The sequence below is a fragment of the Telopea speciosissima genome, chromosome 2 (assembly GCF_018873765.1).
Source record: "Telopea speciosissima isolate NSW1024214 ecotype Mountain lineage chromosome 2, Tspe_v1, whole genome shotgun sequence".
Classification (NCBI taxonomy): Eukaryota; Viridiplantae; Streptophyta; class Magnoliopsida; order Proteales; family Proteaceae; genus Telopea; species Telopea speciosissima.
This window is the reverse complement of record NC_057917.1, coordinates 65,288,987-65,303,087: the sequence shown is the minus strand read 5'-3', so window position 1 is coordinate 65,303,087 and position 14,101 is coordinate 65,288,987. Positions and strand designations below refer to the sequence as shown.

Sequence of the window (14,101 nt, the reverse complement as noted above, 5' to 3'; positions counted from 1 at the left end):
TTCAGCCTGTGTGTTGGATTGCGTGCCCGAGCACACAGGGCCGTCAAATGGTGCATTATACACTGTGTTGTGTTACAGAGGAGTCCAATGCAATCCCCGCCCCTTTAAACGTCAAACAAAACCATCAAAATGTCGAATATATCATAACCACATGTCGACATGTACCAAACTATGGTTGACATTTGAGGCCCGACTCGATACCAAAGGTTATTCTTCGACAGTTCTTTAAATTGTTGAATTGAACCTCTTCGATGTTCAAATTAATTCTACAGATTCACAGAATTTTGTGATATCCATATTTATGGGACTTTGATGTCTATTATGCATGGAGCTCAATTTGGAAGCAAGGAACCTGTATATGGTCATTCCTTGAACCCCAAAGAAACCTCCTAGGACATGAATTACTTGGCAATTCATGTTTGTCCAAGTATATTGACATATTTTGCACTCTTGATGCATAACAACTTGGGAAAATTCCTTATGAAGGGTGGTGGTCTTGTAACCCTAAAATGTGTATAGATCGAAGTGTGTGCTCCTCCCGAAATCTATATATACATTGTCTCTCACCTTGAGAAGAACCAGCTTGGCTCCTTTGAGAATTGCTCTAAGATTTAACACCAAAGGTGAGCAAGAAAGAGAAAGTGTGAAAATCCCGATGTGTGGGGTGATTCGAATCCAAATTTGACTTCTCTCCTGAGTTGAGAGTGGTTTCCAACGCTTCTTTAAGGATCTTCAACTAGGTAAGCATCTAGCTAGCTTCCCTTTCTATTTGTATTAATTCGTCTCCTACGTTTAAGTTTTTTCACCTCCTTCTTTGGTCACTGCATGTGAATGGTGTGTAAGGACCTTCAACTAGGTAAGCATCTAGCTAGCTTCCCTTTCTATTTGTATTAATTCGTCTCCTACGTTTAAGTTTTTTCACCTCCTTCTTTGGTCACTGCATGTGAATGGTGTGTGTGGTCCTATGTACCTATCTAGGTAGAGGTTGCACATGTACACCGCATTGTTGTGCATCTATGTTTTTGTATATCTTTTATTTCTACTATAGGTATTTTAAATGATTTTTTGGATTTTTCTATTTTTCTAGATGCTTTTCATGTATGCATTTCCATCCATATTCTCTCATGTTTAGATCTTAGGGGTTGAGATTTTCTTCCTCTTTTTTTTTTTTTTCCCTTTATGTCATATGCATTCATCCATCCATGCCCGTAGGTTTATTGTTCACATATATTTTTAGGTTTGCATATTTATTTTTGTTGAATTATATATTAATTTTTTACATTATATATACTAACCTTTATTTTGTAGCCAAACTCTTCGAGTGTATGATTTCTAACCTTATCTTCTATTTTCTGTTTTTTAAATTCTTTTATAAATCTTAAACACATTAGCATGTGTTATATTTAATTTTGGCTGAATGATAGAACGATTGTTTTTTACTTGGCGGACTAGAGTGAATAAGACTTTTCGATCCTTGGACCATAACATAGACTGATGATTTGATCAATATCCCTCATTGGACAGTCGTGAAGTCAAATTTTGTTTTATATGGATCTTAGACCCTAATTTAAGCGATGACTATAAATTTTTATTTTTTTTGTCCAATTCTCATTTTGGGATGAAATCTCAAGTGCCACCTAGTAATACCGTGGCAAGCTAACAAGGCATGTGTATCACTGGTAAGGAGCAATTCCATTGGTGTATCAAAGACTACTGCATTAGTCTATCCAAATTAAGACATGACCTCTATTTTGAGAGGGTGAACCGTGAAAGTGTGGATGAAACTTTTGCCCTAAAAGTAAATAATAAAAAAGGGGAATTACTTGGTGTTGTTTCTTATACCCTCTCATAGGGCACTGTGAGATGACGCTTCTACCCCCTAGATAGATGCCTAGGCCTAGACGTGCTCACTCATTGGTCCAAACACTTGTGTAGAGACCATGCGATCAAATAGAGATCTATTGCCAAAAAATTTGTGTAATAGGTTGAACATCTATTAGACTTATTCAGAGTTGTTCAACCTATTACACAATTTTTTTTTTTTATTGAACAACTCTTAGATTTATGTCAAATCCCAAGGGGGTTGGTGAGTTGGCAAAGACCAGCACCTCGTAGCTTATGGTATCAAAACTTATCAGACAAGCCCTGTGTAGATTTATTATCTAATCTTGGATCAAACAACTCAAATAAAACACAGTAAAACAGTAAATGACCACTTTATCCCCTATATAGGTAAGATGCTTGGACAGAGATAAGACGGTCATTCCCTGTCTTACTGTGTCTTGGCAGTAGAATCCTACCGGGCAATTCGGCAGTAGAGGATCAGGGTCAAACTCAACTCAGTTGCCTCTTGGTTGTCCACTTGCGGCAACCGAGCATTATTCCAGTCCATTGACGCAATACGTCGAAACTGAAAAGCATTTAAGAGAAGTACATATAAAATCATTCATATCTATTTACCAAAAAAATATATCATTCATATCTTCTTCCGTTTCATTCATTGTCTGAAACATTTCTCACATACCCGTATCTTAATACCCAATAAATTCAAAAAATCTCTGTAAATCTTTAACATAATTAATCATTTCTTTCCTTGTGAGCTACAAGTCTTAAATTAGTAATTCTTTTTCTTTAAATTCTTCCTTTTCTCAGCTTCTTTGCCAAATTCATGCTTCAATCTTCTCTATTCTCTCTTGGGAACTCAAAATCCGAGAATTGTGAGGAACATGGGTTCTGGGTTTGATAATACCATTTCCTTTTTTGTTACTACTTTTCTACTTCTGATCTCTTCCTCATATCTTCACCATTCCTCTGCTAAATTAGAGCCAATTAATGGTTGTAATCTCTATGAAGGTAGTTGGGTGAATGATTCATCTCCTTTCTATGACACATCAAGCTGTCCATTTATCGATACAGGATTTGATTGCCAGAAGAATGGAAGACCAGACAAGCTTTATCTCAACTACAGATGGAAACCCACAACCTGTGATTTGCCAAGGTAAATAGGAAAATAAAACCCATCAATTAAATCTGCTATTAACTCATCTAATCCAAATTCCATCTCATAATCTTGTACTAATATTGTGATATAGGTTCAATGGTGAAGATTTTTTAAATAGGTTTAAGGGGAAGAAAATCCTCTTTGTGGGGGACTCACTTAGCAACAACCAGTGGCAATCTTTGACATGTATGCTTCACAACTCTGTTCCAAATGCAAAGTACATCAAAGGAACAGAAAATGGTTTATACACTTTTACATTTCCGGTGTGTTCTTCAATATTTTCTTATTAATTTCTTGCATTTCATTCATGATCTAATCAGGGGATCTCTGATCTAAACTTGTATCTTGAATTTACAGGACTATAATGTATCGGTGAACTACGATCACAACGTGTTCTTAGTTGATGTAGTTACTGAAAATATCGGCCAAGTTCTTAAGCTGGATTCAATTTCAGGCGGTGATCGATGGAAGAACAATGATGTCTACATCTTCAATACTTGGCATTGGTGGTTTCACACAGGAAGTCTACAACCGTATGGAACTTAATTGAATTTTAAAAAAGAAATAGAATTAGACTGGAAAATGATAACAAAAATAGCTTTGGTAAGGGTTGTTTCTATTTATATTGCTGCAGATGGAAATACATTGAAGATGGAGGGAAGATATATACAGATATGGATCGTTTGGTTGCATTTCAGAAAGGATTCACTACATGGTCTAAATGGGTAGATGCCAATACCAACTCAAAAACAATTAGCGTCTTCTATCAAGGCATCTCTCCAACCCATTTCATGTAAGTCTTAATTAGTAGTACTCTCAGTAAGTGATGGTAAAAATTTGTTATGTGTTTAATCAGGTCCACTCTAGTGTATGAGCGTTAGATTGGATCAGCCTAAATATGATATAGGTTAAAAGACTTAATTTAACGCATTCCATTAGCTTCAAATGGAATAAAACCAATTCAAACTAACCAAACTTATTTTTCACTTGTTAATAAATGATTCAGAGGTTCAGAATGGAACGAAACGAATAAGAACTGTAAAGGTCAGACAGAGCCTGTAAGTGGGTCGACATACCCATGTGGTTCACTTTCTGGTGTAGCTTTGGTGAAGGATTTGTTGAGTAAGATGTCAACGACGGTTGATTTGCTTGATGTGACCACTTTATCGCAGTTGAGGAAGGATGGTCACCCATCTGTTTACGCTGGTGGTGGGGGTTTGGATTGCAGCCATTGGTGTCTTTCTGGTGTTCCTGACACTTGGAACTATCTACTCTATGCTTCTATATTATCCTTAACAGCTAGCGATGGTAAAGAAACATAAAATATTAGTGATTTAAATTTTCTTTAGAGGAATAAATATAATGTGTATTGTGCACTTGGAACCGATTGCCAATATTGACAAATCTCTTCTATCTTCAATATATAGAGCCTTACTTAAAACTCACCATTTTCTCCGTATAAATACCAAGAGTGTGAGCATAAAAATATAAGGTAAAAAGAACTCTATCCTAGAGTGTACGTCTTGCACTCAAACACAAAGAGGGGGGGAGGTAAAAAGAACTCTATCCCAAAGTGTACGTCCTGCACTCAAACACGAAGAAGGAGAAGGGAGGGAGGTAAAAAGAACTCTATCCGAGAGTGTACGTCCTGCACTCAAACACAAAGAAGGGGGGGGGGGGGGGATGAAGGTCCCACCCTATGAAATGTATAAATGACATCCCACTTGATGCCTCAATGTATTTTCTATTGCTCTTGAGGACACGTATAAGCCACGCTCTTAGGCAAAGAATACTTCCCTTCACCCCCACCAAAAAAACAGAAAGGATTCGTTAAGCAAAAGGCATAGAAGCGTGCATGCACTAATTAGCTGCAAAAAAATAGTTATATAAATTGGAGGACAGCAAAGTCATTTTATGTAAAGAAAAGAAGAAAAAAAAGATTCTTGTTCAGCCAAGATCATTTGGCTGAGTGGGACCAATCTTGCATACCGTGTGAGCGATTATCCAGGACTCTTAATCATCTCTTCTTTAGCTGTCAATTATCCAACAAGGTATGGACTGAATACGGGTGCTATTTTATTGGAACACCCATTTTGTTCTGACTACAAGACGAAATATTCCAACTTTTCCTATCGAAAAGTTTTAATTATAACTAAGCTCTAAATGTTATACCATGTCATACATTCCATGGGTAAGTTCTAATCTAAATGTGATTGATCAAGGATAACAAGTTAAATTGCAAATCCTTACCCCCCAAAAAAAAAGTTAAATTGCAAATTGGATCATACAGTGAGTTTGCCTTTGAAATTTAATAGATCCGAATCCAACTAATAGGGAAAAAGAACCTAACTGGTTGCATGGCCCACTTGGTTCCCTTGCCTAAACATAGAAGTGCGCAAAAGTACCACATTTCTACGTTGAAAGGAAAAAATTTCATTTTGGGCGATGTTTGCATGCATGCAGATTCCAGAGGCCCAGGCAGTGATCCCTTTCCCTAATCTATATGATTTACAAGTCAAATTTAATTACAGAAAACAAAATAGGAAAAAAGTACCAACTGGATCCAATCCCATGAAGCATGCATGGGTCACCAAAACCTAGTGAGCAAGTTTGGTCCTGTCGATCTGAACCAAACTTGAGCCCGAACAAGGCTCGGGTTGAGATACCCTAGCCTTGAGTCAGGGTCAAACCAGGTCAAGATCGTGGCCTCAGGCTGAGTCCGGCTTTGTTTTAAGTTATACTATAAAATATATATTGATAAATTATATATTATAAATTTAAACGTGACACATTTCTTGTTGTAGTGTTATTTTATGTAAAATAGATAATTTTCTCTCCAGCTCAGATCGGCTCAACCCTGAGGGCAAGTCAGAGTTGGATTTTCCAAGCCTTAAATCAGGGTCAGGCCAGGCCTGGGCTTAGCTAAGAGAACCCAAGGTTGGGCTGGGGTTTTACAAAGTCTGGTCTAACACGACTTGTAGCAGCCCTACCAAAACCTCACCAAATTTTCCAAAGTTGAGAATTGAAATCTTGGTTTTATGTAGTGGCATCGGATTGGATATATCGGTATCTATACTTGAGGATTAAAATCTTCTGTTGTGCGGGCATCTTGCGGTGCACTGCAGTGTGGGCTTGAGAACTCGACACGGGCCTGATTGATACTGCATTGGTGATATCCGAACAAAAAAGATAATACAGCTAAAAAGGAAGGAAAAAAAATTTATCTATCTTTAGAGTGGTATAACGGTCCAACCGATATGGGATCTTTGTCCCTTTCAGTTCCTTGCCCGGCCAGTTTCCCCAATGCCAGTAATAAGGGGGGCACAATCACCACCCTACCCCTACCCAAACACTCTACCAGAATGGGGTCCACCCTCCTTATTACAGGCAATGGGGGAACTGGACTGGGCATGGAATTGGAGGAGATAATTTTCGGACTGATATGCCGTGAACTAAATCCCTGATTGAAATACCATACATGGATGGTGAAGCAGAGGACTTTTGGGGACTTAGGGCAGCCAGTGAGGAGGGAGAGAAAGAACATGAATGTACGGTTTTGTCATGTGAGACCTCTGTTCCTAAAACAAAGGAGAAAAGACGGAGCAGTTATCCTTTGCTTTAGACTCTAGTTAATGGGTAACATAAATTTCTATAAATCAATCCCACTGCGTCAAGTTGAGAGAGAGAGGCTAACAACCTCTTTCCAAGATTAAAGGGAAAACCTCCAACAGTTTCCTGAAGAATAGCTGAAATCTCTCTCAAGATTAAATTGATGATCGAGTATGTAAACGTAAACATATTATTAACGCATCTCATCATCAATTACCCAAACCCTTACGCAGACAGATCCAGCTGGAGCACCTTCCACACTACACACAGTACTCTGTACTCTCCAATTCTCTCAGGTCTCCAGTCCCTTCTCTTCTCTATTCTATTTAACATCTACCTACTAACTCCACTCGTCTTTCTCTGTGTATTCTCTTCATTCACTGCTTGCTTTCAGGGTTTGAGGTTAGTTTAGATCGAAAACCCAGATGGGTTTCATCAGATTTCATCTACTTATTAATGCCATTTTTGCTATATTAACCCTTCTAACCTCTTTCACCCATCAAGCAAATGGAGAGTATTATTATCTTAACAAAGTAGAACCCAGATGTAATCTTTTCAAAGGGAGTTGGGTTTTCCAAAACCATTCTTATCTTTTCTATGATAATTCAAGCTGTCCCTTCATCACTAAAGAATTCAACTGCGAGTCTAATGGTAGACCTGATCATCTTTACCTCCATTACCGATGGAGGCCTCATGCTTGCAGCTTGCCCAGGTAATTAATTCACAGGTGGGTCCCACCAGTGAAATGACCAACCCCTGTTTTTTATTTTTTTAAATTTTTTTTTTGTGGGGGTTGGGTGGGGGGGGGGGGGTTCGAGGATCCAGATCCTCAATGGTGCAGCTGCCCGTCTTGCACATAGGTTCTCACGCAAAGATCGCCTTACCTCCACTCGGACAAAGTGCTCGGGCAGGGGTAAGGTGGTCTTTAGGCATGACACTATATCTATGCAGCACAGGCAGGACACCCTAGAGGATCCAAATCCAGGGTTCGAGCAACCCTCCAGGTCCTGCCATGACGGGAGGAGAGCCAGGTCCATTATGAACTTACCTAAACTCTTTATTCAACCAACCATGCATCATTCTTTCTACTCGATATTTGTGATGCAGATTCAATGGTCATGATTTCTTGCGGAGATTCAGAGGCAAAAGAATAATGTTTGTGGGAGATTCTCTAAGTTACAACCAGTGGCAATCACTTACATGCATGCTTCATGCTAAGGTTCCACACTCCCCGTACTCATTGGTCCGAAATGGATCCCTCTCTACCTTCACTATTCCGGTGGGTCTAATATATACCATAGAACCCGGTTCATTTTTTAACCATCTGGACCGTCAGATTGTTGGCCCTGGTTCTAATTCCACAATTTTATGTTTTTTCCCTTCCACCTGTAGCATTATGGAATTTCAATTATGCTCTCCCGTAATGCGTTTCTGGTGGACCTTGTACATGAAAAAGCCGGGCGAGTTCTAAAAGTCAACTCCATCAAGGGTGGTGATGCGTGGAAAGGCTTTGATACTCTGATCTTCAACACCTGGCATTGGTGGGGTTATAAGGGTGCTCTGCAACAGTAAGATCATGGTTAACATTTTTTTGTTTTTTTTTTTTTTTTTTGGGTTTTGAATCAAAGGAGTTAACTGATGATGATGATTTGATGTATTGCTATTGCAGATGGAAGTACCTTGATACAGGAAACCGAATATTAAGAGATATGAATCGTTTAGAGGCTTTTAAGATGGGCCTGAAAACTTGGGCCCGGTGGGTAGAGTCCAATATAGATCCTTCCAAGACTAAAGTCTTCTTCCAAGGAATTTCTCCTTCACACTACAGGTATGAATAGAGGTGGGTGTCAATTAGTGTGGTTTGGGCAATTTGGATCCTCTATGACCGAGCAGCTGAGCGGCTGGCATGCAGCCTCACACAGGCAGGGTGTGGACCCCACCTGGGCAGGATGCTCGGCAATGGGAGGGGTGGTTATTTTGCCCCTGCCTGTGTGAGGCCACATGCTGGCCTGCCCGGCCGTAGAGGATCAGGATCCCAGTTTGGACCAGATTCAATGTTGAGAATGGGTGAGTCCAAAACCAATCCAATATGGGTGTGCCGGTTTTAGTTCAATTTTGATTTCTCTTATCATTTTTGCTATTGGTTCAGTATTGGTTTGGGTTCGGTTTAGCATGTAAATATATTCATAAGAATAGAAGGGAAAAAAAACATGTTCTTTTTTAATTTTGAACTGGTCAATTTCTTATTGGGTTATATCAGTTTGGGTACGGTTTTGGTCTGGTTTTCAAAGCTTGGTTTGGTCCATTTGGTTTCGGTGTTGTAAAACCCCAATTCAAAACCGATCCAATAGACTTCAGTGCGGGATGGTTTCGATTGGTTTAGTCCGGTTTGGTCGACTTGGGCTAGGGTTTGACACCCCTAGGCATGAAGTAGAAGCAAATAGCCAAGCCACAGCATCTGTATCCCTAACAAAATATATGGATATATATGGGCCAGTTGATGGACATCTTTTTTTTTGTTATATAAAGTCACAATCTTATTTACTTATGTTTCTTTGTGTGATGTGTGTGGGCCATGATCGATCAGGGGAAGTGAATGGGGTGGATCAAATGTGAAGAACTGTGGAGGGCAAACTCATGCATTAAAGGACTCACACAATCTAACAGGGTTTTCTGAGCCACGGGGTGTGGTGAGGAGGGTGTTAAAGAAGATGAAGAAGCCTGTGTATTTACTGGACATAACGATGCTCTCACAATTGAGAAGAGATGGTCACCCTTCATATTACACCGATGGAGCTCGTTCGGGCATGGATTGCACTCATTGGTGTCTTGCAGGTGTTCCTGATACTTGGAACCAACTCTTATATGCGGCTCTAATCCAAAAATAAACTACAAATACTATATATATTCTAGAACGATCGTATATGTATATGGATTCTTAGCTTCTTTTTTTTTTTTATTAATACTTCCATCTTTAATTATATCCTATTTTATGATCTTCTACTACAACCTTGGCTTTTGTATCTATGAATGCTGATTTTATATAATGGATAGTTGTTTTTATTGTCCAAAAATGCAAAATTAACCTAGAATACATTTCAATAATGAATACCAAACACAACTTTAATAATTCAAGATTTTAGGGTGAGACCCGCCTAATATACGAGCATGTATGCATGGTGTCATCTTATTTCAGCAACGGATGAGGAGTTGTCGAGAATAAATTCCACATTGACTAAAGTTTGGGACTTCGAGTGTTTTTATATAATAGTATAAGTTTTCAGATTAAAATCTAACATGACCAAATATGGTCTTGTTTATTTTTTAATGAATTAAATTTAATTTAATTTAATTAAATCTTTACGTGGTTTGGAAGTAATAATTAGGTGATTTAATAATATAAAATCTGGTCCTAAGTCCCAACAACTATTTAATTTCTTTTATGTATCTTAAACTCATTAGCATGTGTTATATTTAATTTTGGCTGAATAATAGAATGACTGGTTTTTACTTGGCGGACTAGGGTGAACACCTTTCGATCCCCGGACCATAACATAGACTGATGATTTGACCAATCCCCCATTGGACGGTCGTAGAGTGAAATTTTGTTTTATATGGATCCTAAACCCTAATTTAAGTGATGACTCTAATTTTATTTTTTTTTCCAATTTTCATTTTGTCCCATAACGGGATGAAATCTCAAGTGCCACCTAGTAATTACGTGGCAAGCCAACAAGGCATGTGTATCATTGGCAAGAAGCAATTCCATTGGTGTATCAAAGACTACTAAAAAAAGGGAAAAAAGATCTCTACTTGGTGGTGTTTCCTATGCCCTCTCACAGGGCACTTCTACCCCCCGTGTGCTCGCCCATTGGCCCAAACGCTTGTATAGGGACCATGCAAGTAAAGATCTATTGCCAAAAATATTGTGTAATAGGTTGAACAACTCTTAGACTTATTCAGAGTTGTTCAACCCCTGTTACACAATTTTTTTCATTATTTAACAACTCTTAGTTTTATGCCAAACCCCAAGGGGGTTGCTGATCAGTTGGCAAAGACCAGCCTCGCAACTTATGGCATCAAAACTTATCAGACATTTCCTAAGCCATGCATAGATTTATTACCTAATCTTGGACCAAACAATCCAAATAAAGCCCTTAACAAAGTGCTGCCAAACATCATATTTTGAGGGATAGATCCTCTTAAAAGTGGGTAATTGTCCCCTCCCCCCTCTCTCTCCTTCCCGAATATCTTTTTCTTCGCTTTCTTGCTCAAGTCATAATGTCGCTTCGAATTTTTATCCTCTCAATTTGTCTGTCCATACTTGACGTCAAGTACATCTAATAGAGGGAGGTGGACCTCACGTGGATCTCACCTCAGGTAGTGTGTTCGGGCAGGGAGTAGGATAGTAATTTCTGCCCCCTCTGTTAGATGTACTTGATGTCAAGTATGGGCAGACAAATTGAGAGGATAAAGATCCAGCTATTATTTGCCATTTTCAAGCACGGATTTGCGTAGAAATTTCATATATTTTTGGACTCCTAATTAAATTCTTGCCACTATGGTCCTCTTTCTATATTTCTGGAAATCTCAAATGGGGGGTTTTCAAATGTTTATCACCTCAACTCCAATTTGGATCCTCTACTGCCGAGCTGCCCGGTAAGACTCTATTGCCAAGACACAGCAAGACGGTAAATGATCGACTTACCCCTACTCGGGTAAGACGCTCAGATAGGGATAAGACAGTCATTTCCCACTTTATTGTCTCTTGACAGTAGAATCCTGCCGGACAGCTCAGCAGTAGAGGATCTGGGTCAAACTCAACTCAGTTGCCACTTTGTTGTCCACTTGCGGCAAGCGAGCGTTACTCGATCCAGTCCATTGACGCAATACATCGCAACTGGAAAGCATTTAAGAGAAGTACATTTAAAATCATTCATATCTATTTACCAAAAAAATATATCATTCATATCTTCTTCCGTTTCATTCGTTGTCTTAATACCCAATAAATTCAAAAAATCTCTGAACATCTTTTACATAATTAATCATTTCTTTCCTCATGAGCTTCAAGTCTTAAATTAGTAATTTTCTTCTTTAAATTCTCCCTTTTCTCTGCTCTCTATTGCTTCAATCCTCTCTATTCTCTCTTGGAAACTGAAAATCTGAGAATTGTGAGGAACATGGGTTCTGGGTTTGATAATACCAATTCCTTTTTTGTTACTACTTTTCTACTTCTGATCTCTTCCTCATATCTTCACCATTCCTCTGCTAAATTAGAGCCAATTAATGGTTGTAATCTCTATGAAGGTAGTTGGGTGAATGATTCATCTCCTTTCTATGACACATCAAGCTGTCCATTTATCGATAAAGGATTTGATTGCCAGAAGAATGGAAGACCAGACAAGCTCTATCTCAACTACAGATGGAAACCCACAACCTGTGATTTGCAAAGGTAATTAGGAAAAAAAAAACCCCATAAATTAAATCTGCTATTAACTCATCTAATCCAAATTCCATCTCATAATCTTGTACTAATCTTGTGATATAGGTTCAATGGTGAAGCTTTTTTAAATAGGTTTAAGGGGAAGAAAATCCTCTTTGTGGGGGACTCACTTAGCAACAACCAGTGGCAATCTTTGGCATGTATGCTTCACAACTCTGTTCCAAATGCTAAGTACATCAAAGGAAGAGAAAATGGCTTGTACACTTTTACATTTCCGGTGTGTTCTTCAATATTTTCTTATTAATTTCTTGCATGTCATTCATGATCTAATCAGGGGATCTCTGATCTAAACTTGTATCTTGAATTTACAGGACTATAATGTATCGGTGAACTACGATCACAACGTGTTCTTAGTTGATGTAGTTACTGAAAATATAGGCCAAGTTCTTAAGCTAGACTCAATTTCAGGTGGTGATCGATGGAAGAACAATGATGTCTACATCTTCAATACTTGGCATTGGTGGTTTCATACAGGAAGTCTACAACCGTATGGAACTTAATTGAATTTTAAAAAAGAAATAGAATTAGATTGGAAAATGATACCAAAAATAGCTTTGGTAAGGGTTGTTTCTATTTATGTTGCTGCAGATGGAAATACATTGAAGATGGAGGGAAGATATACAAAGAGATGGATCGTTTGGTTGCATTTCAGAAAGGATTTACTACATGGTCCAAATGGGTAGATTCCACTATTGACTCAAAAACAATTAGAGTCTTCTATCAGGGCATCTCTCCAGCCCATTTCATGTAAGTCTTAATTAGTAGTACTTTCAGTAGTAACTGAAGGTAAAAATTTGTTATGTGCTTAAAGGGGCCTACTCTAGTATATGGGTGCTAGATAAGTTAAAAGACATGATTGAACGCGTTCCATTAGTTTGAGAGCTTTTGACATTTCAGTAAGAGAATTCTTTTCCACTTAGGTTCCCTGTCCAGTACAGTTGTCCGGTTCTTCTCATAGGGGGCGGAAATGACGAGTTAACCACCTGCCCTAACACACTGCCCGGGTGTGGTTAAGTCTATCATTTCCACCCCCTATGAGAGGTGCCGGGCAGGGAAACTTAGAGGATAATGATCCATCATTCAGGTACCTAACAAAATCGAAAGAGGGAAATTAATTAGTATGAGAAATTGAAACTAACCAAACTTATTTTTCACTTGTTAATAAATGATTCAGAGGTTCAGAATGGAACGAAACGAAGAAGAACTGTAAAGGGCAGACAGAGCCTGTAAGTGGGTCGACATACCCAGGTGGTTCACTTTCTGGTGTAGCTTTGGTGAAGGATTTGTTGAGTAAGATGTCAACGACGGTTGATTTTCTTGATGTGACGACTTTATCGCAGTTGAGGAAAGATGGTCACCCATCTGTTTACGCTGGTGGTGGGGGTTGGGATTGTAGCCATTGGTGTCTTTCTGGTGTTCCTGATACTTGGAACTATCTACTCTATGCTTCTATATCATCCTTAACACCTAGCGATGGTAAAGAAACATAAAATATTGGTGATTTAAATTTTCTTTGGTGGAATAAATATAATGTGTCTTGTGCCCCATTGTGCACTTGGAACCGATATGATTGCCAACATTGAGAAATCTCTAGCTTCTATCTTCAATATGTAGACCCTTATTCAAAACTTTACCATTTTCTTCGCATAAATAACCAGAGTGTGAGCATAAAAAATAAACGAAAAAGAACTCTATCCCAGAGTGTACATCCTGTACCCAAACACATGGGAGGAATGATCGCCAAATGCCATCCCACTTGATGCCTCAGCGCGTTCTGTCATTGCTCTTGTGGGCATGTATGAGTCACGCTCTCAGATAGAGAATACTCCCCTCCCTCGTGTGAGCATAAAAAATAAGTGAAAAAGAATTCAATCCCAGAGTGTATGTCCTGTGCCCAAATACATGGGTGGAATAACCACCAAATGCCATCCCACTTGATGCCTCAGCGCGTCTTCTCATTGCTCTCTTGTGGGCATGTATGAGTCACA

At 38.8% G+C, this 14,101-nt stretch overlaps 3 protein-coding genes across 3 annotated transcripts; all 3 read left to right on the top strand.

The window, feature by feature from the left end:
• The first annotated feature begins 2,726 nt into the window (after window positions 1-2,726).
• On the top strand, window positions 2,727-4,323 carry LOC122651001 (protein trichome birefringence-like 42). Its single transcript, XM_043844348.1, has 5 exons — window positions 2,727-2,998; window positions 3,093-3,264; window positions 3,359-3,534; window positions 3,636-3,794; window positions 4,008-4,323. Exons 1-5 carry the CDS (start codon window positions 2,727-2,729, stop codon window positions 4,321-4,323), a joined length of 1,095 nt encoding a protein of 364 aa, XP_043700283.1.
• Window positions 4,324-7,035: 2,712 nt separating this feature from the next.
• Window positions 7,036-9,513, top strand: LOC122651000 (protein trichome birefringence-like 41). Its single transcript, XM_043844347.1, has 5 exons — window positions 7,036-7,322; window positions 7,718-7,889; window positions 8,003-8,178; window positions 8,280-8,438; window positions 9,198-9,513. Exons 1-5 carry the CDS (start codon window positions 7,036-7,038, stop codon window positions 9,496-9,498), a joined length of 1,095 nt encoding a protein of 364 aa, XP_043700282.1. The 3' UTR covers window positions 9,499-9,513.
• Window positions 9,514-11,790: 2,277 nt separating this feature from the next.
• On the top strand, window positions 11,791-13,603 carry LOC122650999 (protein trichome birefringence-like 42). The gene is made up of 5 exons (XM_043844346.1): window positions 11,791-12,062; window positions 12,159-12,330; window positions 12,425-12,600; window positions 12,702-12,860; window positions 13,288-13,603. Exons 1-5 carry the CDS (start codon window positions 11,791-11,793, stop codon window positions 13,601-13,603), a joined length of 1,095 nt encoding a protein of 364 aa, XP_043700281.1.
• Window positions 13,604-14,101: the final 498 nt, after the last annotated feature.